This window comes from Eriocheir sinensis, unplaced genomic scaffold, assembly GCF_024679095.1.
Source record: "Eriocheir sinensis breed Jianghai 21 unplaced genomic scaffold, ASM2467909v1 Scaffold5, whole genome shotgun sequence".
Taxonomy (NCBI): Eukaryota; Metazoa; Arthropoda; class Malacostraca; order Decapoda; family Varunidae; genus Eriocheir; species Eriocheir sinensis.
The window spans coordinates 894,139-920,000 of record NW_026111831.1 but is presented as its reverse complement, the minus strand read 5'-3'; the positions used below and the strand labels follow the sequence as shown (position 1 = coordinate 920,000).

The window sequence follows — 25,862 nt, the reverse complement described above, 5'->3', positions numbered from 1 at the left end:
ACTGGCTTCACTGGATCCCGGGAGCCTAAAACCTTAGATACCTCCACTAAAGGTCTGGCACTTCACGAGGCGTCAGTTTAGAATAGCGAGGAGGAAGGCATGGACGCGGGACTCAGCCACGCCAATGCATCCTGTCTGCGGGTAATGGTGTTCAATGTAAGTCTTCCTCCCATTGTCACAAACAGTTCGGGGCTTACACCCACACACCCACACTTGATAAGGCTTTCCTAGAGGTTGTTCTGTGGGTTCTTGGCATCGTACCCAGATTGTCGTCTTCAGAGCATAGTATTTAACGGTTTCTGACGCCTAACTATTGCCAAGAAACATCAGGATCTAACTCTTTTAACGATAACTATAAATGAGTTTCATTATTGGAGCCCAGAAGACAGTTTTGGGGTAGGAAGTCGGGAAATATAATCGGCTGAGTACGACAATCTGGCAACGTTGGTTCTTGGTACTTATTCTCAAACATGTCTTGGCATATTCCCTCTCACAAACAATGGACCAGGCTTTCCTAGAGCTTGTTTGTTGGTACCATATTCTCAAACATGTCGTGGCATATTCTCTCTCACCCACAATGGACAAGGCTTTCCTAGAGGTTGTTTGTTGGTACCATATTCTCAAACACGTCTTGGCATATTCCCTCTCACCCACAATGGACAAGGCTTTCCTAGAGCTTGTTTGTTGGTACTTATTCTCAAACATGTCGTGGCATATTCCCTCTCACCCGCAATGGACAAGGCTTTCCTAGAGCTTGTTTGTTGGTACTTACTCTCAAACATTTTGTGGCATATTCCCTCTCACCCACAATGGACAAGGCTTTCCTAGAGCTTGTTTATTGGTACTTATTCTCAACCATTTCGTGACTCACACATACATACGTTGCTATTATTGTTATTTCTATTTTCCGTTTTATTTTTCAATCATACTACTTTGTTCATTTGTCTCCTTCATTTATTTTCATCTTCCACTGATGTATATTTTCAGCTCTAGGGCTGCCTGGTACTTCATGCAACAAACCGTTTATTATTATTATTATCATTATTATTATTATTATTATTATTATTACATTTGATAGAGCTTCCGTATAGGTTGGGGCGCAGGTGTCTCCTTGGGTAGCTTCATGAGCCTAGTAATAGTTTGACAGGGCTTCCTCTGCTCTATGAACGTGAAAACACACGCATCAGAATCTACTTCATCTCCTTTGTTGGGGCCTTTGAAAATAGTTGTGACTTGTGGGAGCCGAAAGGGTCTGAGAATATTTCCTGTTGATAATAGTGATAATGATAAGGATAATAACAGTAATCCTACCCCCACCTTCACCACACCGCCACCACCACCACCACCGTCGACAGTACTTTCCGCATATGGGGATAATCGGCGAAGGAGCGAATCGCAAGGTGGTAGGAACTCTGATGCCGGTTCTGGACATCATTGCTCGTCACGTCGGCTTCTGGTGGGTGTAAAAATAGTAGTAGTAATAGTAGTAGTAGTCTCTCTCTCTCTCTCTCACGAAGACCACACCTTTTTTCGGCTTCCTCTACTACTACTACTACTACAACTACTACTACTACTACTACTATTATTACTGCTGCTACTATTACTACTACTACTACTACTACTACTACTACTACTACTGCTTTAATTTCTATTTCATATCCACCAGAAAAACAAACATATACTTTGCGTAATGAAATCATTTATATGGAGACATAAGTTAACGTAAAGGAAAGAAACGGAGCCGTCACAACGCCTTTGCAACCTAAATTTTGTCATATGAATTAATTAATCATTTCATACACCTTGGAAAACAACATTGAGTGACATTATTATTACTATTATTATCATTATCGTTCTTATTATTATTGCTATACTATTCTTGTCGTTATTAATACCCATATTGCTTGTGTTCATGCTAACGCTACTTTTTTTACGACTGCTTGCAATGTATTTAGCGTTAGTGTCATTAATATACTTTTACTTTGTTTAATACCGTTATGATTGCAGTTATTATTATTCTCTCTCTCTCTCACCCTTTGAAAACAATATGTCGGCCTATAGTATTGATTATAAACCTGTCTGTTTAACTGTAAATGTCGTTAAATTAACAGGAATATTAATAATAGTGTCACTTTGTAGTATATATCATTACTACTTTCAATCATAATCAATACCCAATCATTACTATTACATGTACTACCACCATTCCTGCTGTCATTAATATCAGTATTTATAATTTTGTAAATACCCGACCCTCCAGACCAAAGAAGATGCTGCGTATGTACAAAAGAAGATCACAGATGTATAAATTGTGCATGTGTCAAGGAAAACAGACGCTGTACGAACTGTAAGAAGAGCGATAGGTGCCAAAATCCCCTGGGCAGGGATCAGAACAGGGAGGATGACGATGAGGCGCGACACCGTGGAGACAATGAGGGCCGCCGGGTGAGGAGTGAGCGGGGGGGAGGGGGTGTCGGAGAGAGCTGCTGCACAACCGCCACCTCTATATCCCCCTCAACCGATACCACCCCTTCCACTGGCACCTCCAATGCTGCCACCACCACCACCACCACCCCCTCATCACTCTTCCTCTTCGACTGGACAGGGCGCGGCGGAGGTCGGGGGAAGCCTTGCTTGGAAGGGGCTAGCGGAGGGGGAAGCGACGAGGTGGGTGGATGACACATACCTTGAAGTTGTTGGGTGGTCTGCTAGCAATCTTTTTGAACCACCCAGATGTGGAGCCACGACATTTATCATCAAAGAAATTGTCATCCTGTTAAATAACTACATCCAGAACACACCATTGGCGCCCCTATCCCTGAAAATTGTATTCACTCTCCCCCATCTCTTCCTCCAAAAAGCACACCCAAAAAACAAACAAGCAGAAAATATCGAGGCATTAAGAAGGCGAGTTGCCTTGTGGCAAACTAACGAGCTAGATGCCCCCCTTGGAGAAGCCAGAGCCATACAGGAGAGGCTCCCCGGACCCCAACAAAACAACACCTCCACAGAAGACAGGGCCCGGAAGTTTGCAGACAAAATGCGACAAGGCAACGTTGCGTCTGCAACACGAGCCTTGTCAGAAAATTCCACACGGGGTGTGCTTCCACTCACCAGGGACACGATCAATCAACTCAAGGAAAAACATCCTCCACCGAGTGACCTGAAGGGACTGAGACTGGCAGGATGTCACCAACCACCGAATCCAGTTATATACGAAAGGATAACAGGAGAGATGGTGTGGAAGAAGGCCCTCCAGACTCGTGGCAGCGCGGGGCCCTCAGGACGTGATGCACGGGGATGGCGAAGCTTGCTGAGCAGCGCCAACTTTGGCAATGCAGCTGGTGACCTGCGCAACACCATTGCAGCACTGGCAAGAAAACTCGCCTCCTCCAGCTGCCACTATGTGGACGCCCTGACTGCATGCCGCCTCATTCCCCTGGACAAGAGGCCGGGATGCAGGCTTATAGGAGTCGGAGAAGTCCTGCGGCGCATCGTGGGCAAATGCACCATGGCTGTCGTCAAAGGATATGTGAGAAGGGCAGCAGGGAATCTCCAAGTTTGTGCGGAGCAGCAGGCAGGAGGAGAAGCAGCCGTCCATGCCATGTGGGAGATATTTGACCACGTGGAGTGCGAAGCAGTGCTTCTTGTTGACGCCAAGAATGCCTTCAACACAATAAATAGGAAGACTATGATACACAACATTAAAAACAAGTGCCCTATCAACAAACAAGAATTTGTCGACGCTGTTGCTCTGAGATATGGCTGGCCGATTGAGGGGCTGCCTGATCTCTGTGCATATAGATCACCAAATGATGTCACCCACACCATGACATGTAAAAAAGGAGGCTTCGTCTGTATTCGATACGATGAGGTAAGGGATCTGACAGCCTGCAAGCTCGGGGAAGTATACCAAGACGTCATTACCGAGCCGGCACTGCTTCCCCTGGACGGCGAACACCTTCGGTACAGGACGGCCAATACCACACACGAAGCACGGGTTAATGTTAGTGCCCGCGGATTCTGGGTGCGCGGACAGCGAGCGTTCATAGACATCCGCATATTCGACCCGATCGATGGCTGCCTGTCACCGAGAGCTACCCCTGAAAGCCGCCCACCACAGGAACGAGCAGAAGACAAGGGCATACGGTGAAAGAATCCAACATGTGGATCAGGGCAGCTTCACCACCCTCGTCTTCACCACATCTGGCGGGATGGGTCCCAGGGCCAAATGTTTCTACGCACGACTCGTGGAACTGATCTCAGAAAAGAAGCATCAGCAATGGAGCCACGTTGAAGCCTGGATTTTTTTTTTTTTTTTTTTTTTTTTTTTTTTTTACATCTTCGCCTGTGGCGTCGGTAGCCTTGTTATTGGAGGGGCCTGATGGTATGGCCCAGCCCGTTGTGGCGCAGGCCAGTGTTTATAGTGGCGCCATCTTGCAGTGGCTAATGCTGCCCTCCCGGAGCTCATCTTTAGAATCTAGAGTCCAGGTTGATAGGCGGTCTTCTGGACAGCATGTGGGTAGTTTTAAGCCACTCGGCGGCGGCTGAAAAATCCCAGCTTGGTGGCACCGGGCGGGGATTGAACCCGCGTCGTCCTGAACGCGGCGCCGTCACGCTGTCGACTCAGCCACCGGATGAGGTGTCACCTCTCGTTCTCCCTGCTCAGGTCGGCCATCCTATGTCTCAGGGGCACAAGACACTGGCCCAAAAGCCACCAACATCTCCAATATGGACTATGAGGCCACAGTGGTGGAGAGTGACATTAGGGTGGGTCGGGAGTGACATGAGTAGGGAAGGAAAGGGGTATCTAGACGCAATAGATGATCGGGTGTTATGTATAGATTTAGTGCTAAGTAATATTAGTGATGTGGTTGGATGCCACAGTCATTAGCGAACAGAGTTGGGGTTAATGACCTCCAAGCTATGGAGCCCTCATTGATTATGTGTCAGGGAAATAAACATGGGTGGAGGTATCTTTTATGTAGTAGTAAAAAAAAGTAGTAGTAGTAGTAGTAGTAGTAGTAGTAATAGTAGTAGTAGTAATAGATGCAGCAGTAGTAGTAGTAGTAGTAGGTAGTAATAGATGCAGCAGTAGTAGCAGAAGTAATAATAGCTTCATCCTTTCAGTCTCGAATTCGTGGTGAATTCCGATAACGTTTTTGGGGAGGTGTTAGCAAATGGATCAGCGACCGGCACTTTGGGAGCCGTGCTTGATGGGGTAAGTAGAAGTAGTGGTCGCAGCCGTAGTAGTAGTGGTAGTTGTAGTGGTATTGGTAGTAGTAGTAGTAAGTCGTAGTAGTAGTAGTAGTGGTAGTAGTAGTGGTAGTAGTAGTAGTAGTAGTAGTAGTAGTAGTAGTAGTAGTAATAGTAGTAAGTCGTAGTGGTGGTAGTAGTAGTAGTAGTAGTAGTAGTAGTAAGTCGTAGTCGTAGTAGAAGTGTTATAGCGAAACTGTTTCAAATAGTTTGTGTTAGGTATAGCCAACATATGAGACGAAAAAATAGGTGTTGGGACTGTGTGGCAGAGCAGAGGGGAGGAAAGTAGTAGTAGTAGTTGTAGTAGTAGTAGTAGTAGTAGTAGAAAAAGTAGTAGTAGTAGTAGTGGACAACACATTATTCTCGGTATAAAATTAATGGCTTACATACTAAATAACAAAACAAATCATATCTAAATATTCCTATCAACAAGCGTACCTACTCTTACCTATAAACACACCTTACCTCGAATAAACAAGACTTCTTACCTACACGCATCCTTAATTAAGGCTCGGTCGCACATTCACGTATCAAGCCCACGAATGCTCACGTATGTGATTTTTGGCCCATACGTGGCCATACGCGGGGTTTGTTGCCGCGATCAACTGGATACGTGTCACGGGCCGATGTACGTAAAGCTTGCACGGTCAACATAACGACGCCATAACGTAAGAACGAGGTAATGCGTATTAAGCCTACGCACTGCGCAAGCATGACGTGACGCTTACCCGAATTGCCACCCACCCACGCACGTATACCGTATGTGTAACGTGGTGCGTTACGACCTCGCGTCATCCTCACGTTATCCCCACGTACGTCGGTGGGTAAACGTGAGAGGTACATAAGGGCCGTGCTGCACACCTGTGATTGCAGTTCCCGTCAACATCTACCTGCAGCAAGAAGTACTCCCCTCCTGCTGAATCAACATGAGAACATTGAAGACATCCTTGCCCTTATAACACCAGCAAACAGCCATAACACATAATTAATGGAGGCCATCCTGGAGTATGTGCACGCCATGGCACTGGTGTTAGTTGTAAAGGTCCACCTTGCAAGTGAAAAAAACAAAAAAGAGGAGGGCGAGGAGGGTTTGGGCTTGGCCGTACATACCTGCAAAGAAGAGTGGAGCTAGGCCACTATGACAACCTGATGGAGGTGTTGGCAACCGAAAGTCCAGAACTGTACAGGAATTTTACCCGGATTGACAAGGACCTCTTCAGTGAAATAGTTGAATTTGTCAGACCCCACATTCAGAAGCAACGCACATTCTGGAGAGAACCCCTTGAGCCAGGCCTGCGTGTGGCTATCATCCTACGTTTCCTCGCCACGGGTGACTCATACAAGAGTCTGCAATACTCATTCCGAGTAGCCCACAACACCATTAGTTACAATGTACCAGAGACCTGCAGGGCTATTGTTGCTGTCTACGGAGATGAGGAACTGCAGGTGCCACAAACACCAGGTTGCCCTCGGGTTGTTGGAGGTTTGGGTGACCCTCAAGCTAAGGAAGCCCCCTTCCGTGATCTCTTGGTGGTGTCCTTAGGCATAGTTGAAAAGCAGTGGCGACAAGGTCTACTGACGAGGGCGCTGGCGGGGGTGAGAGGCGGTGGTGGTGGCTTCGAGGTATATGCTGTTGCTAGTCCGAGAGAGGAACTGAAGCCGTAAGCCCGCCGCACGGCGTATATGTAGTGCGGCGACGGCCTGATGAACGAGCTTCCCATAACCCACTTAGCCAGTGGGGTACCTCTTTGGCCGACTCGGTAAGGAATGGCTCTCCCGTCATGCTGGTCGCGGGTTCAATCCCAGGCAGCCGGGGAATACCCTCACTTTGTCTTGATTAATTTCTCGTGTGTTTCGATACACGCAGAGGCCGTGTTGGGAAATAGAAAGGATCGAAAATAAGCTCGTGGGGCATTACAGTGGTGGCATAGCGGTGGGCATCCTCTCCTGCAGTTCTGTTGAGTTTCCCCGAAGGGATAACAGGTAGGATGGCCCATGCTCCGAGGTTGATAGAAAATGGAAATATTGGAGGTATGTCTCAAAGGGACATTGTGGAGTTATGTCTCAAAGGGACATTGTCAACATACAGAAATTAATCTACATACGGGGGAAAGCCGTGTAGTGCGGCGACGGCTTGATGAACGAGCCTCCCATAACCCACTTAGCCAGTGAGGTACCTCTTTGGCCGACTCGGTAAGGAGTGGCTCTCCCGTCACGCTGGTCGCGGGTTCAATCCCAGGCAGCCGGGGAATACCCTCACTTTGTCTTGATTAATTTCTCGTGTGCTTCGATACACGCAGAGGCCGTGTTGGGAAATAGAAAGGATCGAAAATAAGCTCGTGGGGCATTACATATACACACCATGCACAGCGTTGCAACGTCGTCGTGGGTACCCGAGGAGCGGCGCTGGTGCCACGTATGCTCCTGCATCGCGTGAGGACCCACGCGGCGCGTTGCGGGAACACGGGAGCAGCGTGGGACCACGTGTAAGCGCCCCGCAAGCACGCCGTAAGCGCCACGTATGCTCCACATTGTACGTGTGGAGCCACGTAAAATGGCGGTTGACGTGAGCAGCCACGTATCTCTTGAACATGTCGAAAGATGCGTGGCTCCCCACGCATGCTCGGGTGGTGCGTAGCGACCCCCCGTCTCCGCCCCGTATGCCCACGTACGTAAATACGCATTATGGGACATTTACGTAGTACTTACGTAAGCGGTTGCCGACTACCAATTTCCGTTCGTGCGTGGGCGTACGTGCCTTGATACGTGAATGTGTGACCGAGGCATTATTCTTCGCTACAGACATACCTATCCTTCCCTACAAACATGGCTAGTCTCCCTCTCAAACATGGCTCTCTTCACGTACCTCAGCAAGTAGACATGACCGGAGTGCTGACGGTGACAGAAGGTCGCACCAAGCATATGGACTTCAGCCGACATCTCTTTTTGGAAATTATGCAGGTGGCGGTGAAGAGGCCCGTCCTGGAGCCTGATGTGGCGGGCTTCGTTAAACCGTTCACAAGCTGGGTGAGTCCTTGTTGGCGTGCAGTCCAGAAGTAGGATTTTGGTATTCTATTCGTCTTCTTTCCCTCCACCGTTTACACGCTGGGTGAGTCCTTGTTGGCGTGCAGTCCAGGAGAAGATTCTTCGTGTAGTGTTTTTCCTTCCGTCCAGAGGTTTTATGTGGCAAACTTCTTCTTTCTTATCATAGGTGGGTTTTACGGTCACTAGTTTTCGTTTGCTAGCCAACACACGAAGCCCTTCCTCGTGTGATTAGGTTAAATAGTCTTTCAGAGTATGCAAAGACCTTATCCTGAGACCCAATACCAACAACACTCACCAATTGGTATTGGGTCTAAGGTAAGTTCTTTGCATACTCTGTGTGAAAGATAGAGAAAGTGGTTTAATAGGGTGGTATTTTGATGTTATTTCTAGTTCTTTTTTAACTGTATCGGAAGAGGCCTAGGAGCCTAAAAAGTCGCTAAGCGCTGCTCCTATAAAAAAGCGAAGATAGTATGAGTGGCCAAAAGAGAGGGCCGCTTTCGGTTGGAGAGATATCTTGATACGCTCCTCAAGAAAGCGTTCAGGTCGTAGGCATGCAGGAGGAAATACAAAGACACCGCAACGAGCTGTCTTGCTACTAAACAATTACCTTTTACACCCCTCCTCCCCCCCGCCAGGTCTGGCTATCGATAGTGGTCGCCATGCTCCTCACGGCCCTGGCCTGCACCCTCCTGCTGACCGTGTGGCGCTCCCCGACCTCCGACACGCCCCACAGAGAGCGTGACTGTGGCTGCGGCGGTGAGGCCTCTCTTGGGAGTACCCTGCCGCCTCTGCTGTGGTGTCTGGCTGTGCTGCTGTCCCGGGGTAAGTTAATGTTACACCATCCCTCACAACACACCAACCACGGGCAGGCAGGCGGCGTGCCGAGCAATACACGGGGTCGTGAACCCAGAACAACGGGAGACGCGCCGCAACAAGACGCCACTCAGAGCGTGCCGCACACCAGGGAGAGACATGAGGCGGGGCAAGAATGCGCACAGCACAAGGTTCCTCGCTTTAATAACAGGCTCCAACCACGTTACACTAGTCCACAGGGCACAGTACAGGCTATACAGGCACACGGAGGGCACGAACACAGGCAGGCCAGCACACGGAGGAACAGCGAGCACGTATGTCCTGCTTCCAGCTCAGCCAGCGACTCTCTCCTAGGGTGGGCACTGGGCAGGTACCGGTACCAGTACCGGTACTAATGGTACCAGCTAAACGATACGGTACCGGTACTAGATTGCTCGGTACGGTACCAGATTGCTCGGATTTATTTATTGGATTTATGGTATAATTCTTCATGTCCGATTCTTTTTTTTTCTAGGTTGCTAATATATATTGTTATTGTTATTAGACTATGATCGAGTACATCCATAACAACTACGTATACATGTTATTTTTTTATTGAAAAAATAAATATTCACTTCATTGAGAGAGAGAGAGAGAGAGAGAGAGAGAGAGAGAGAGAGAGAGAGAGAGAGAGAGAGAGAGAGAGAGAGAGAGAGAGAGTACACCAGAAGAAACATTCTAATTAAAGGCAGAAATAAATGAGAGGAAAAGTCGTTCACTTCAACTATTTCCAAAGGTCAAAAAGGAGATCAGTCATGTTCTAATGAGCTATTCTTAGGTTCACGGTACAGAAAAAGTCAGACTACCACTAGGATAAAAAAAAAACCCACCCCCAAAAGTGCCCAAGACTCCTACGAAAGCCTTGCCAGATATGTGAGCTTGAGTGCCGAAATGTTTAATAAGAATAAGTTAGTCCTACGCTCATTTTTCTCCCCCAAGGAACGACGTGGGTATATAAGACGGTGTCGCTACGAGTGATGGCCAGCGTTTGGTTCCTCGCCTCGTTTATACTCTCCACCGTGTACAGCTCCAATCTGAAGGCCATGCTGATCACCCCGAGAGTCCAGCTGCCTTTCGATAACCTGGAGGAGCTGGACAAGTCTCAGTATCCCTTGTACTTGATTGAAACATCAGCCACGCACACAGCCATCAGCGTGAGTATGAGGGATGGGAGGGGCCGGGAAGGCGAAGAACGAGGAGGAAAAGGAAAGAAGGGCGTAGTGGGATAGAAGATGAAAGAAGAGAAGAGAAGGGAGATGGCGAAGGACAAGGAGGAAAAGGAAAGAATACCATAGTAGAATATCAGATAATAGAACAGGTTAAGAAAAACGAGGAAAAGGAAAGAGTAACAATAGAAGAGACTAGAAAGTGAAGGACCAGGGAGAAAGGGAAAGAATAACTTAGTAGAGAGAAGAGAAAAGAGAAGAAAAGACAAGGGAAATAGTGAGGTAAAAAGGAGAAAAGGGAAAGAATGGCAGAGTAGAGTATTAGAGGATAGGAGTGAAGAAAGAGGAGGAAAGGGAAAGAATAGAATAGATGACTCCCGATAAGCCGATCGGGGCCTGACCGCCGACAAAATAGGCAATAATCCCCGGACCGGCGGCTTACCGCCGGTAAGCCGGCGGTTTACCGGCGGTAGACCGGCGACCATATATGATTTTCGATTTCTCCGACCGGCGACTGCAGCAGGTCAGTCGGCGGTAGACCGCCGGCCTACCGGCGGCAGACCTGCTGCACATCGACGAGCAAACACTTTCTTTGCATTTTCATATATTTATAATTACCTCCTAAATAGCTTCATACCAAAATTCATTCGTATGCATAAAACTCTCTCTCTCTCTCTCTCTCTCTCTCTCTCTCTCTCTCTCTCTCTCTCTCTCTCTCTCTCTCTCTCTCTCCTTTCACCCATTTCTCTTCCTCCTTTTTTTCATCTCTTTCCACCCTCTCTCCCTTCTTTCCTCACTCTCCTCCATCCCTCCCTCTCTCTTCCTCACTCCCTCTCTCTCTCTCTCTCTCTCTCTCTCTCTCGCTCTCTCTCTCTCTCTCTCTCTCTCTCTCTCTCTATATATATATATATATATATATATATATATATATATATATATATATATATATATATATATTCTCTCTTTCACCCATTCCTCTTCCTCCTTTATCTCATCTCCCTCTCTCTTCATCCCTCGCTCCAACCTGTTCCTCTTCGTTTTCCTCATTCCTCCCTCGCTAATCCCCAGGTCAGACACAGGTGTTCACTCGCGGTCCGGTCTACCGGCGGTCTGCCGCCGGTCTGCCGTGGGTGTCGGCGGCTGACCGCCGGTCGACCGGCGACATTTTTCCACACCGCCGGTCGACCGGGCGTATCGCCGATATCTTTGAAAATTTTAAAGTTGACCGGCGGTGGTCGGCTGCGTCTACGGTCCTCAGGGTCGACCGGCGGTCGACCGGCGGTCTGCCGCCGACAATCCGCGATCTTACAGCCGGTCGACCGGCGACCGGCTTATCGGGAGTCATCGGGGACGGTCGCAACCGGGACCGGGAATGTGTGAGAGCCCCTTAAGGGGCTGAGTGTATCTCCGTGACGCAGGCGGCCGCGGATGACTCGCCGCTGGGACGCTTGAAGGACCAGGTGGTGACGATGCAGGACGAGTTGGAGATAGCTCGCCTCTTCTACGCCGGCAACCGCATGTCCATCGCCGGCTTGAGCATCTCCTTCCGGCACTTCATGAACCACGCCTTCTCGAGGGTAGGAAAGCGTGTTTGCGTTGATCACACTATCCTTCTTTTTCTTCTTCTGCTTCATCTTCGTCTTTTTCTTTCTTGTTTTTCTTGTTTCCTTCTTTTTCTCTTCCTTCTTTTCTTCTTTTTCGTTTTCTTTTAATTCTTCTTCTTCTTCTTCATCATCCCCTTCTTCTCTCCCTTCTGTTTCTACTAGTAGGTACTTTCTATTACTTAGTATGACTACTTTCTTTCCCTTCTATTATCATACTACTACCTTATCTTGCTACTTTCTACTTATACATTACATTCTTCCCTTTCTATTTCTACGACTACTTTCTACAACTAGTTTCTTCCATTTCCACTACTACTACTACTACTACTACTACTACTACTACTAAAAACAACATTCGTAACTATAACGTAAGTCTTCATCATTTCGTTCCTTCACCAGAACGGCTTCTGCACCGAATATGTGATGCAGGGCGACCGTCTCATGGAGGGGCTGAGCCAGGCGCTGGGCTTCCCGAAGGGCTCGCGTCTCCGGCCCAGGGTGGACGACGTGTGAGTCAGCTTGTCTTGGTGGCTGGCTGGATGCGTGGCTCTGAGGCCCGTGTATTTACAAACATTTCGAAGCTCACACACACACACATCTGATAACGCTGTCGTGGAGGTTGTTGTGGGTATAACTAAACTTCCATGGGTAGTGTTATGAGTCTAGTGATAGTTTGACAAGGCTTCTGCACCATGAACGCTAAAACACTCAGGAGGACCCGAGTAACCTCCGCTGTGCCCTTTGGAGATGTTTGTTGTGCGAGTCGGAAGTGTCAGTGAATATGGGCTTGAGCTTATAACATAGAACATTTTTATTTCTTTAATCTTACGTAACTGAATTTTAACCGTGTAGCAGCGACGGGCCAAATTTGTGGCTTTACCGTGTACCAGAGACGGGCCACATTTTTGCCATGATATAAACCCCCAAAAAATAGATGATGCATTAACTGATCACACATGCGTTGATATATATTATGAAGTGGTGTGCGAGAGCGATGATTTTTTCTCATTAATTCGCTTAGAGGGGCCTTTTAGCAACATGATCCATACAGCTACCGGGTTAACATACACATTAATTTTCTTGCCAAATTTCCATGATGAAAATATATATAACAATCAATATACTAACTGTTACTGTATGCATACCTTTACATTGTCCCTATGAGAGGCAACCCATAGTGAAGGAAGTCACGGGGACGCCCACAGAGTTCGTAGGTTGGGCAAGTCGGTTTATTGGCTGGGCCAGGCGACGCTCCCCGCAACGTATGTCCCTACTGATTGACTGACTGATGCATCGCAGGATCCTGAGGCTGCGCGAGGCAGGAATCATCAACTACCTGTTGTACCGCGCGATGCCCAACAGCTCCATCTGCTTAGGCCCGATAGACCAGGCGCCCTCCTCCAACAAGCTGCGCGCACAGACCCTTCAGGACTTCTACGGCGTCTTCTTCATCTTTATCGGGGGTAAGGGTCGTATTTTAAAACATTTCGTCGCCCAAGTTCACATATTTGACAAGGCTTTCGTAGGAGCTGTAGGCCTTTCCAGGGGTAGTTTTATGACCCTGGTGGTAGTTTAAGCCTTCTTCTGTGCCATGAACCTTAAAAAATACTCATGAAAAACAGATTGATCCCCTCTTTGACCTTTAGAAATAGTTGATGTGAGAAGCGATGGTGTCTTAATATACGGCCCTAAGACGTGTGTGTGTGTGTGTGTGTGTGTGTGTGTGTGTGTTATTTTTTGGTTAACAGATATTAGGCTACCTACATTATTTTCTTCATTTCGCGGCTAACGTTTATAGTCGTATTCTTGAACCTTTCCGCGCCCAAGCACACATACTTGACAAGGCTTACGTCAGAGTTCTGGATATTTTCGGGAGTAGTTTTATGATCCTGATGGTAGTTTGACCCTCCTTTTGTACCATGAATCTAAAAAAAACTCATTAGACCCCGCATGATCTTTTCGACCTTCGGAAATAGTCGATGTGAGGGTGGAAGCGCCTGACGATACCGACCAAAGCTTGTCTTCTCGCCCTGCAGGGAACTTCCTCGCCGCCGTGGCCTTCGCTGCCGAGATGCTGACGCGACGCAGGAACAACACGACGAGCGACCAGTGACGTGTGGGGAGAGGAAATCTGTCGTCGCTTTCAAGTCTACAGTTTTATGTGTTATGTATCCTAGTTATCTTCAGGCCAATTTCCTTTGTGATCAGACTCAATAAATCACGTCTTGGCACAGCAATGCGGGGCTGCGTGTTTCATTTGCCGCGTCCAGGCGAGATTTTTAGGGATTTATCAAGAGGTCAGGGGTGGTTCCTCATATGGGTAATATGGGCAGCCGCCCAGGGCGGCATTTGTGGAAAGGCGGCATGAGCGCCCACAAATAAAAAAAAAATTATATATAAAAAAGATAAAAATGTTTGACGTTTGCCAAAATAAGCACGTTCTGACTGAGTCGCTATGCGATGCGCTATGCGTGACGCGGTCAGAACAGGAACAACAGTATGCGTACGCTAAGTCTGGGATCTCAGACATGAGCAGGGTTGTCATACTACAGAAATTCTATGAAAATGTGGAAAGAACAGGCGGTGAGGATGAGAAAGGGGGAGACCATTGACAAGCAGGAGATGGCACTAATGGAGGGTGAGAAGTTAATATGGAGATGGGTGCTGACACGTCTCACTGCTATCGTGCATTCTCTGGCAGTCAGGAATTTGGCACTAAGGCAAGGAGATTGTATAGTCTCCTTGCACTAAGGGGACATAGAAAACTCTCACCATCAAATGGCAATTTTCTGAAAAGTGAATTTATGGCACAATTTGATCCTATAATGCAAGAGCACATTAGCCATGTACAAAAAGGGACCTCATTAGCCATGTCCAAAAAGGGACCTCCAGTTGCACCAGCTACTTCGGTTGCCACATACAAAACGAACTGATTGATTTGTTGAGCGGCAAGATCATTTCAGCATTGGTGAGCGACATTAAGCAATCAAAGTTTTTTCAATAATTCTAGATTGCACGCCAGACATCAACCACACTGAACAGCTGTCAGTTGTGATTCGGGTTGTGTCACTGGAGGAGAAGCCCCATACAAAGGAACATTTCATGGTGTTTTTTGGAGGCAGAGGAGTCCACTGGTCTACATTTGGCATCCCTGAATCTGAAGAGACTGGAGGAGCTAAAAGTTCCTTTCATGGACCGTAGAGGACAATCATACGACAACGGGGCCAACATGAGGGGAAAAAACAATGGTGTTCAATCCAGGCTCCTAGAAATGAATCCCAGAGCTCTGTTTGTTTCATGTGGAGCTCATTCTCTAAATTTGCTTGTGTCCGATGCTACTAAGGGATCTGTTGATGTCACAAGTTACTTTGGCAACTTGCAGAAGCTTTACACCTTTTCAGCCTCCACACAGCGATGGGCCATTCTGAAAAAAACATGTGAACATCACATTGAAGATGTGGTCTGATACAAGGTGGGAAAGCTGAGATATCAGGCAGCTGCAGTGAGAGAGGCACTGATCGAGGTGAGGGACCACACCAAAGACTCTGTTATAAAGGTTGAGGCTCAATCTCTGTCAGAGGAGGTTGGGTCTTACCGCTTCGCCATTTATTCAGTGTTTCTTGCATTTCCCCGCTTCTTAAAAACGACAGGTAAGTCAAGTGTCTCTATAGGTACCGTAGCTATGAGAAAATTGGTGATTTTTAAATAACAGCGAAAAACTTGTAAGAAAAATTATTTGGACGTACGCCGCCAGATGGAAGGTTGAGTTCAGTGAAGGACCCAGTTACCAAAGGCATCAGTCCACCTCTTCAAGTCACCATTTTTTCGCAGCCATAAAGTAAAACAGGGCGCACAAGCGACTGCAAGATCAGACTCTTTGTTCTTCAGCACAGGTATCGACAACACCATATACACTGCGTCAATGAGGTATATTCATTCTTAGCAGGTGTCACCAGCGATAAGGTCACACGTCCCACGAAGCTTGAGCTATTCTTCCAGTTATCGTAAATTACCTGTGTTTCTCTGGGACTTGCAAAAATTACTCTTCAATATAATAAGTGACACTCTTGTTGATAAAAATAAAGCTGAACATTCTCGTTGCTTTATTTAATTGGTAAACGAGAGAAAATATTGTCCGTCTTTGTCAAAATCGTTCTCATGAAATCAAGCAGAAATGAGCTTTTAAAAAATATTATTTACATTGCATTATATGCTGAGTATCTGCTTTGGGTGCATCAGTGTCGCCTTTGGCGAAATTTATCAAAAACATTTGGGCGCCAGGCATCTCGGCAGAAAGCGAGCCTCCTTTATTTTTTGTCTGTGTGCGACACTGGCTTCCGTCCAATAATGTTTCCCTCCACCCACAACTCCTGGCTTTAAACGCCATCACCTTTGACCTGCCCACGCTCCTGGTAACGGCAGGCGTCCACCCAAGGTATTGCTTCATCTCACACAACAATCAGCAGTCAGCTGAGGGTGGAGTATAATACGCTGGGAGCGGAAGCCGGTGACCTCACTGAGCCACAAGCACCTGTCTTTCTGTTGTTGTGAAGGAGAGGGTTGTCGAGATGACTAACGCCCTAATGTTTTTTGATGAATTTCGCCGAAGGCGACACTGATACACCCACGGCAGGTACTCAGCATATAATGTAATGTAAATGATATGTTTTTGAATGTCATTTCTGCTTGATTTCGCAGGGCTTTCATGGAAGAACGATTTTGGATGAGGAGAGGCTGCCGGACGGCATTTATATTTTCTCTCGTTTAGCAATAAATAAAACAACGAGAATGATCAGCTACATTTTTATTAACAATAGTGTCACTTACTGTATTGAACTGTAATTGTTACAAGCCCCAGAAAAACACAGGTAATTCACGATAATTGAAAGAATAGCTCAAGCTTCGTGGGACCTGTGACCCTATACCCGCTAGTTGGCATCTCTGGAATAAACCTCATTGACTTTTCGTCGCAAGTAAATACAAGTTCATTGCAGATAAACCTCGTTATAACAACCAAACAAATAAGTGAACTAGCATACATTTTTGTACAAGAATACTCACCAGCTATCCCTCCAATACTTGGTTGGATTGCTCTGCCTCTTTAGAACTTCCTTGAGACGTTTTGGAGGAGAATCTGCGAGTTTCCTCAGTGTCGGCGCTGAGCAGCTCCTCCTCCAACTTGGGCAAAGATGATGTTTGTTTTTTTCCCTCAACTTAGCTTTGAGTATAGCCCAGAGGTTTTCGATGGGTGAAAGATCGGGTGAGATCGCTGGCCAGCCCATGATATAGTTTATACCACAGTCAGATAGCCAGTTTTTTTTTATCAATTTTGCCGTGAGCGGTGATGCCACATCCTGCTGGAAAAATTTAATGTCTGTGCCACTCTTCTCAAAACTTCGAGTCAAAAGACGACTCCATACTTAAGGGCCGCTTTCACAGTCACTCTGTTTGTTTTGATCGTTACCAATGGCGGCGATCGACGCTATAATTTTCCACATGAAACCGGCCTATGGGGTAGTGGCGGCTGCAGAGGAAGAGAGAGGTGTTGAGAGTGTGTGATAAGGTGCGGGGCTAGGCTAACCCCGCAGCAGCCACTACCCCATCAGCCAGTTTCACGTGGAAAACTTTAGCGTCGATCGCCGCCATTAGTAACTATCAAAACAAACAAAACGACTGTGAAAGCGGCCCTTAGTACTCGTTGAGATTAAAGTAATACGTTTCTATACTCACGGTCTCATTATGGGGTAATATTACTAATTCACCCAAACCACCAAACCCAGAACTGACCCAAACTTTTAAATGCCAAGGATGTTTTAGGACAGTTGGGGAGCGGTTCATTGCGGGGGTCCGAGGCACGCCCTCCACACTTTCCTCCCTAATAACAATTAAGTTACACACGGAATGCGGCTTCATCAGACCACAGTACCGTCCTCCATTTCTCCAAGTTCCAGGCCTTAGGTTCCTTGACGATTAAAACTCTCCGGGCCGTATTACTAAACATTTCGTCACCTAAGTTCACCTATTTGACAAGGCTTTCCTAGGAGTTTGGGGCATTTCCAGGGGTAGTTTTATGACCCTGGTGGTAGTTTGACCCTTCCTCTGTACCGTGAACCTAAAGAAACACTCATTAGAACCCGATTGATCCCCTCTTTGATGTTTAGTAATAGCTGATGTGACAAGCGAAAGTGTCGAAAGTGTCATAATACCGACCTCCTTTTCCTCTGGGCTTCAGTAATTAGTGGGTTTATTAGCGCAGCCACCTTACTTTGGCCAAGGTCTTTGCCTAACACACGCTGAACGTTTCTGACAGACGCGTCACCGAGGGGGTTTGGAGTTTGTTCCTTAGGTTGGTATTATAAAACACTCTCGCTTCTCACATCAGCCATTTCTAAAGGTCAAAAAGGGGGTCAGTCGGGTTCTAATGTGTGTTTCTTCAGGTTCATGGTACAGAAGAAGACTCACACTACCACCAGGGTCATAAAACTATCCCTGGAAATGCCCACAACTCCTACGAAAGCGGTGATATGTCGTAATATGGCCCTTTTAAGTTCCCTGACCGTAAGTGGATTACGTTCGATTTCCCTCCTCAGCACTATTAATACGAGGCTGCCTCTCCGTGTCCATGTCCTTCACGCCGCCTCCTTCCTTATTTTTTTTCACATTAATTGCTCTGGGTGGTTCTCGGCTGCACACCAGTAGCTACGTATTTCATGTTTTAAGCCTATTTTATGGCACTCGGTCACACGTACGGTACAATATCGTTATGAGATGTGTACTTTCTAAACGAAACGATAAGGCCACTATGGACAAAAATGTCTCAGGTTCAAACAAACAAAAAATGTCAGTTCACGGGGCGGAAGAAAACGTTGCCACCACCCACAACCTTCACGTAAGTAACTGAGTGATATGGCAATTATTATCTCCCCATGTGACGGAAACACTGAGCTGAGTCGTCAGTTAGTCAGTTTTTATCATTTTATTTTTCACGAGCGTGTAAGATGGTATGTCCGAGTTGCGACAGTTTGAGTTTCGCACGAGTACACACGAAAAGTCACTTCACGCAGATTAAATAGGCTATACACACACGTGCTGAGCGAGTCCATAACACCGTGGTAGGCCAGTCCACAGGAGACTTAACGAGGCACCAGCTGTTCTGCACCACGCTGCCAGGTAGCTATGGGAAACTTTTACTTTGCCGATTCTAAAGAAAGTTGGAAAGTTTCGTTTAGTCGGCGCAACATCTGTGGTCATATGCCGGAGAGAGACAGAAGGGGAAGGAATTATAGGAGAAGGGAACAGATCCCAGGAGACGGGACACAACCCCCGATTAATACCTGGGTGGACAGGGGCGTAGGGTATCGGAAAAGCCGCCCAATTTTTTCCACTCCGCCCGGGAATCGATCCCGGGCTCTCTCGATTGTGAGCCGAGTGTGCTAACCATTGCACCACGAAGCCCCCATGCCGATTCTAAAGAGACTGGTTTTTAAGTTGAAGGAGGATAGAAAATGGGGTTTTTTTTTCGTTTCAGATTTTTCTAACGCAGCAACATATCTACAAATATTAGCCTTCTATTCAAGACGAGACGAAAAAAATACACGAAAGTAGAAGGAAATGAACGTAATAATCTGCAACATATAATCATTCACGAATTGCATTAAGTTTAATCGATATTTTCTCCTAACATTGTGTCAGGCATAGAAAAGGTTTATCCCATACAGTGATTAGGTATTTAAGTTAGTAAGTTACAGGTAAAAAAGGACTCGTTGCCTATCACGAACTCTTTTCACTCCCGCCTCGACGCTGGCAGACAGACTCGACGAAGCAGGCTTCGCTCCAACCCCTTGCAGCCTCTTGTCTTCCACGAGCAACTAGAGGAGTCTGTTCAGTTTACTCGATCAGCCGCTTCAATAGTTTTAAATTGTCAAATATTAATATGACCACCTTACAAAATAATATCCCAGTGCCGTCACATTCCTTTTTTTTCTTCTTTTCTTTCCACTTTTGATAACCTTTGGAAGCCCTCAGTGTTGCTGAAAACCCTGCGCCATAGCCTCCGTATGGTCACTCTTAGGCATTTAGTCTATTTTCTTTTCATATTTTCTTTTCATATACTTACCCTTATTTAGCCGGTTATATCGGCGTTTCCCTACAAGCTGATCAGTATCATGTATTTCTATAAAGATGTTCTCATGTGTATTTGGCGACTATAACAATTTGGACGTCGATCCTGCTCACAGGGTTGTTCGTACGAGACAACCCTGACCACGGGGACACCCAAGTAACTGGCTTGGGCAAGTCAGTCAATCCTGCCGTGAGGGACTCGGCATGGACAGGGCAGTGCATGGGAGCTTGCTCGGGAGGACCGCCGGAGTATGGACGGCGAATGAGTGAAGCGACGCGCCCCCGGGCGTATGCTCCCCATTAGTTAGTTAGTAAATTAGTTTGATATGTTTTGATTGGAGACATTTCAGTAACAGATACAAAGACAGACATACAGACAAACAAACCAACAAACCGATAATGACTAACATCACTGCCTTCCTCGTGGGTGATAACAACAAGGGTGGCAACGGCCAAGATAAACTGGAGGGCAACAGAAGGACAAGAAAAGTGACTGACTGGGAAGTAATTGAAATGTGAATGAGCCAAGGCAAGGCTCTTCACTCCAGAGTGGCGGAAGATTACCCACATGCTGCCCAGACCTCCAATGAACCCTAACTTCAGCGACTTCGGTCAAAAGAAGCACCGGGGGACAGCATGGGCCAGGCAAGAGTCAGACATCACGGCAGCCACTATAAATAAAATTCGCCTGCGCCACTAACGGGCTGGGGCCGTCGAAGAGGCCCCTCAAGACAATCTACCGGCGCTACAGGCAACATCTAAAAAAATAATAAATAAATAAATAAACCGGTGTGATGAGATAAAGATGTATGTAACAACGTAACATTTACGTCGAAGCTGGGAATAGAGACGCGAGACAGAAACGAGAGGTTTGCAGATGAGCGAGACCTGTGTCTGGCAGTGAATGATACACGCTGATGAGGATGATAGATATAGTTTCTCACACCTGTACAGTACACACGCAATGGCAGGAAAGTGCGTGACTGCATGGTGTTGCTGTGGGCCAAGCTGCTCCCTGCAGCACTGTGTTCCTCGTTCAGGTGAACGTGTAGTTAAAGAGCAGGAAGTCCGCCAGGTGCTTGGCGTGGAAGGCCATGATATTGCTGTGGCTGAGTTGGCCCAAGTACTTGGGGTCGAGGCGGCTGGCGTGGAAGGTCCTGTTGTCCGCCGCGGGGAACCCGTCCACCAGGTCCGTCAGCCCGAGCCACTGGAGGAGGTAGTCCGCGTCCTCCTTCAGATTTTCGTATTTGCTGATAAAGTCGTAGCGCACAGCGCACGGCTGGCACAGCTCGTGCATGGGCAACCAGTGTTCGTTCCTCTGCTCCTCCGTCCCGCGCCCCGCCTCGGAAATGAAGCGAATGAACTCCGCGAAGGTGACGTTGTGGCCCTCCCTGTAGGTGGCGCCCCTGGGGAGGAGTCGAGTACGAGTATTATGCATCTCATTGGGATATGAAGGATAATACTCTAATGACTATAAGAGAATGAGAAAATGAGAAGCATTGATATATATACGTAGAGCTATTAGTAATTGGTAGGTTATAATAGGGATATTAGCTAAAGAAGATTAAAGCTGTATAGTATAGTCCCTTGTGAAACCGTAAGGACGGAATCGCTTAGTCTCATGAACACCAGAGAGTAGTTCAGCATGCTCTCTAAAGACAGATCCTCTTCTAACCACACCACACTACATTCACACAACACACACACCTTTTCCCAAAATTTAAAATTCAAAATGGCGTTCAACAACAGTGCCTAGGAGTCCCCGCCTGGGGGAGGACCACAGATTCCCCCAGGGAGGACTCCCCTTCTGGCTGCCGACCTGAGAGGTGTCTTGATAACTCTTCGAGCCTTTTTCTTATCAATTTCTGAAACAATCGCGGTCTTCGTTCTAATTTCCATTCTGTGGAACACCATCTCTCCTCCTCTAAACCTTACCTTCTCTTCCTCACCGAAACACAGGTTTCTGAGGCTACTGACAGCAATCTCTACTCTGTTCCCTCCTACTATTTCTATCCTAAATTTCAATCCAAAGCTGGATGTTGCGTCTACGTGCGCAACGACATCACTTGTTAATTATCGTGCCCACGACCTTGGCTCTTCTGAATTTTCCACCATCTGGCTAAGACTTCATTGTCATTCTATTACTAAATACATCTGTGCTGTTTATCTCTCAACTAACTCTACTGACTATGTAAAATTCTTTGACTATATGAACTCTAAAGTGGGGCACATCTTGACCCACTCTCCCTTCGCTGAAATCTCCATCTTGGGAGAATTCAATGTTCACCACCAGCTTTGGCTTTCATCCTCTTTTACTGACCAGCCTGGTGTACAAGCCTACAACTTTGCTCTCTTCAACGATCTAGAGCAGTTGGTTCAGCACCCTACACGTATCCCCGACCGACTTGGAGACCGGCCCAAAATACTAGACCTCTTCCTTACTTCTAACCCTTGTGCTTACCCTGTCAAACTATTCTCTCCGGTGGGCTCCTCCGATCACAATCTTATTTCTGTATCCTGTCCTTTCGCTCCTGTACACCCTCTGGACCCACCGAAGAGGCAATGCTTCTGGCATTTTGCTTCAGCTCGGTGGGACGACCTGAGGATGTACTTTTCCGATTTCCTATGGAATGATTATTGCTTCCAGAAGAGAGACCCCTCGGTGTGTGCTCAGCGCATCACAGAGGTGATTGTCTCTGGAATGGAGGCATACATTCTACGTTCTTTCTCTACTCCTCATGCTGAAAAGCTTTAGTTTAATCTTGCTTGTTCGTGTTATTAATGATAGAGAGGCAGCTCACAAAAGGTACCAGAGCCTTCGCACTCCTACTAACCATGATCTTTATATTTCTACCCGGAATCGTGCCAAATCTATTCTCCGACTAACCAAAAACTCCTTCATCAATAGAAAATGTTAAAACCTTGCTTTTTCTAATTCTTCCCGTGACTTCTGGAATCTAGCCAAAAATACCTCCTCCAATTTCACTTCTTCTTCTTTCTCTCCTCTCCTTAACCCTGACGGCAGCACTGCCGTCTCATCTATCTCTAAGGCTGAACTCTTCACTCAAACTTTCTGTAACAGCTCCACTCTGGACGATTCTGGGCATATTCCTTCTACTCACCCCCCCTCTGACTCCTTCATGCCTGTTATTAAGAGTCTTAAAAATTATGTTTTCTGTGCCCTCTCTGGCCTCAACTCTCAGAAGGCTTATGGACCTGATGGAGTGTCTCCTATTGTCCTTAAAAACTGCGCTTCCGTGCTGACACCCTGCCTGGTCAAACTCTTTCGTCTCTGCCGATCAACATCTACCTTTCCTTCCTGCTGGAAGTACGCCTTTGTACAGCCTGTGCCTAAGAAGGGTGACCGCTCCAATCCCTCAAACTACCGCCCTATAGCTTTACTTTCTTGTCTATTTAAAGCTTTTGAATTCACCCTTAACCGGAAGATTCAAAAGCACCTTTCCACTTCTAACCTTTTATCTGATCGCCAGTATGGGTTCCGTAAGGGGCGTTCTCCTGGCGATCTTCTTCCTCTCTTAACTGACCCTTGGTCATCCTCTCTTAGCCGTTTCGGTGAAACTTTCTCTGTTGCGCTAAACATATCGAAAGCCTTCGATAGAGTCTGGCACAAATCTTTGCTTTCTAAACTGCCCTCTTTCGGATTCTGCCCCTTTCTCTGTTACTTTATCTCCAGTTTCCTTTCCGGCCGTTCTATCTCTGCGGTGGTAGACGGTCATTGTTCTTCCCCTAAACCTATTAACAGTGGTGTTCCACAGGGCTCTGTCCTATCACCCACTCTCTTCCTGTTATTCATCAATGATCTTCTTTCCATAACAAACTGTCCTGTCCACACATACGCCGACGATTCCACTCTGCATTATTCAACTTCTTTCAATAAAAGACCATCCCCACGGGAAGTACACGACTCCAGACTGGAGGCTGCAGAACGCTTAACCTTAGACCTTGCTATCATTTCCGATTGGGGTAGAAGGAACCTTGTGTCCTTCAATGCCTCAAAAACTCAATTTCTCCACCTATCAACTCGACACAATCTTCAAAAAACCTATCCCCTATTCTTCGACAACACTCAGCCGTCACCTTCTTCAACACTAAATATCCTCGGTCCATCCTTAACTCAAAATCTTAACCGGAAACTTCACATCTCTTCTCTCACTAAATCAGCTTCCTCGAGGTTGGGCGTTCTGTATCGTCTCCGCCAGTTCTTCTCCCCCGCACAATTGCTATCCATATACAGGGGCCTTGTCCGCCTCGTATGGAGTATGCATCTCACGTGTGGGGGGAGGGGGGAACTCCACTCACACAGCTCTATTGGACAGAGTGGAGTCTAAGGCTCTTCGTCTCATCAGCTCTCCTCCTCTTACTGATAGTCTTCTACCTCTAAAATTCCGTCGCAAAGTTGCCTCTCTTTCTATCTTGTATCGATATTTTCACGCTAACTGCTCTTCTGGACTAACTAACTGCATGCCTCTCCCCCTCCCGCGGCCTCGCCTCGCACGACTTTCCAATCAAGCTCATCCCTGTACTGTCCAAACCCCTTATGCAAGAGTTAACCAGCATCTTCACTCTTTCATCCCTCACGCTGGTAAACTCTCGAACAATCTTCCTTCATCTGTATTTCCTCCTGCCTACGAACTGAACTCTTTTAAGATGAGGGTATCAGGATACCTCTTCTCCCGAAATTGACCTCTCTTTTTGCCCACTCCTATGTACTGTACTCTGTTTGGGAGCAGTAAGTAGCGGGCTTTTTTTCATTATTGTTTTCTTATTTCACGCCCTTGAACGGTCTCCTTTTCTGTAAAAAAAAAAAAAAAAAAAACTAAAAAAGTTTGTAGTATCTCCTTTCTCACTAAATCAGCTTCCTCGAGGTTAGGAGTTCTGTATCGTCTCCGCCAATGCCTTTCCCCCGCACAGTTGCTATCCATATACAAGGGCCTTGTCCGCCCTCGTACGGAGTATGCATCTCACGTGTGGGGGGCCTCCACACACACACACACAGCTCTCTTGGACAGAATAGAGTCTAAAGTTCTTCGTCTCGTCAACTTTCCTCTTACTGACAGTCTCCTACCTCTTAAATTCCGCCGTCATGTTGCCTCTTTTTCTATCTTCTATCGATCTTTTTACGCTGGCTGCTCTTCTGAACTTGCTAACTGCATGCCTCTCCCCCTCCCGCGGCTCCGCTTCAAGCGACTTTCTACTCAAGCTCATATCTCTACTGTCCAAATCCCTAACGCAAGAGTTGACCAGCATCTTCACTTTTTCATCCCTCACGCTGGTGAACTCTGGAACAATCTTCCTTCATCTGTATTTCCTCCTGCCTACGAATTGAACTCTTTCAAGAGGAAAGTATCAGGACACCTCTCCTCCCGAAATTGACCTCTCTTTTGGCCACTCCTCGTAACTCTTGTTTATAGGAGCAGTGATTTGCAGGCTTTTTTTTTTTTTTTTTTCATTATTTTATTTTTTCTGCCCTTGAGCTTGTCCTTTACTGTGAAAAAAATAATAATAGTAAGTACATACTGTCAGTACTCATAAAAGGGAAAATCTCATAAAAAGGAAATTATTATCGAAACCTTGTCAGGGGGACCCCAAGGGTGGTGCAGACCAGACAACCTCGTTGAGCCAGGCCCGGGGTTAACCTCCGGCAGGCTCTCTGTGTGTGTGCGTGGAACACCCTGAGCCTCTCAGACGATCATCGACTACCCCATCTGTCAGCTGAACTCAAGAGGTTGAGAGTGGACATAGTGGGGCTCTCTGAGACAAGGAGACCTGGCAATGAAGAGATCAGTAGTGGGGACTA

At 46.9% G+C, this 25,862-nt stretch overlaps 4 protein-coding genes across 12 annotated transcripts in view; 2 read left to right on the top strand and 2 right to left on the bottom strand.

Moving 5' to 3' along the window:
* Positions 1-25,862, bottom strand: part of LOC126992655 (probable methyltransferase-like protein 24) — a 91,909-nt gene that overhangs the window by 26,777 nt on the left and 39,270 nt on the right. The window contains exon 1 of one of the 5 annotated variants that reach the window (XM_050851460.1): positions 8,123-8,627. The exons of the other annotated variants lie outside the window; for them this stretch is intronic. The gene's annotated coding sequence lies outside the window, so the exon portion shown is untranslated. Of the gene's footprint in view, positions 1-8,122; positions 8,628-25,862 lie in introns of those variants that run through there. 5 annotated transcript variants of the gene reach the window in all.
* The window catches only part of LOC126992649 (glutamate receptor 4-like), an 89,162-nt gene continuing 63,306 nt past the window's right edge, over positions 7-25,862 (top strand). Inside the window, exons 1-7 of one of the 4 annotated variants that reach the window (XM_050851448.1) lie at positions 7-156; positions 1,356-1,456; positions 5,131-5,221; positions 8,128-8,283; positions 8,937-9,123; positions 10,093-10,307; positions 11,738-12,031. In XM_050851448.1, coding sequence (XP_050707405.1) covers positions 100-156; positions 1,356-1,456; positions 5,131-5,221; positions 8,128-8,283; positions 8,937-9,123; positions 10,093-10,307; positions 11,738-12,031 — 1,101 coding nt within the window. In that variant the 5' untranslated portion in view covers positions 7-99. Of the gene's footprint in view, positions 157-1,355; positions 1,457-5,130; positions 5,222-8,127; positions 8,284-8,936; positions 9,124-10,092; positions 10,308-11,737; positions 12,032-25,862 lie in introns of those variants that run through there. The other 3 variants (XM_050851445.1, XM_050851446.1, XM_050851447.1) reach the window with 3 other exon arrangements.
* LOC126992658 (glutamate receptor 4-like) lies at positions 12,328-14,426 on the top strand. The gene is made up of 3 exons (XM_050851466.1): positions 12,328-12,432; positions 13,223-13,386; positions 13,960-14,426. The coding sequence occupies exons 1-3, from the start codon at positions 12,347-12,349 to the stop codon at positions 14,034-14,036; spliced, it is 327 nt and encodes a 108-aa protein (XP_050707423.1). The 5' UTR covers positions 12,328-12,346; the 3' UTR covers positions 14,037-14,426.
* Positions 19,639-25,862, bottom strand: part of LOC126992654 (carbohydrate sulfotransferase 11-like) — an 86,292-nt gene continuing 80,068 nt past the window's right edge. For both annotated transcript variants that reach the window (XM_050851455.1, XM_050851454.1), the window contains exon 6: positions 19,639-21,450. In XM_050851455.1, coding sequence (XP_050707412.1) covers positions 21,081-21,450 — 370 coding nt within the window. In that variant the 3' untranslated portion in view covers positions 19,639-21,080. The remainder of the gene's footprint in view (positions 21,451-25,862) is intronic.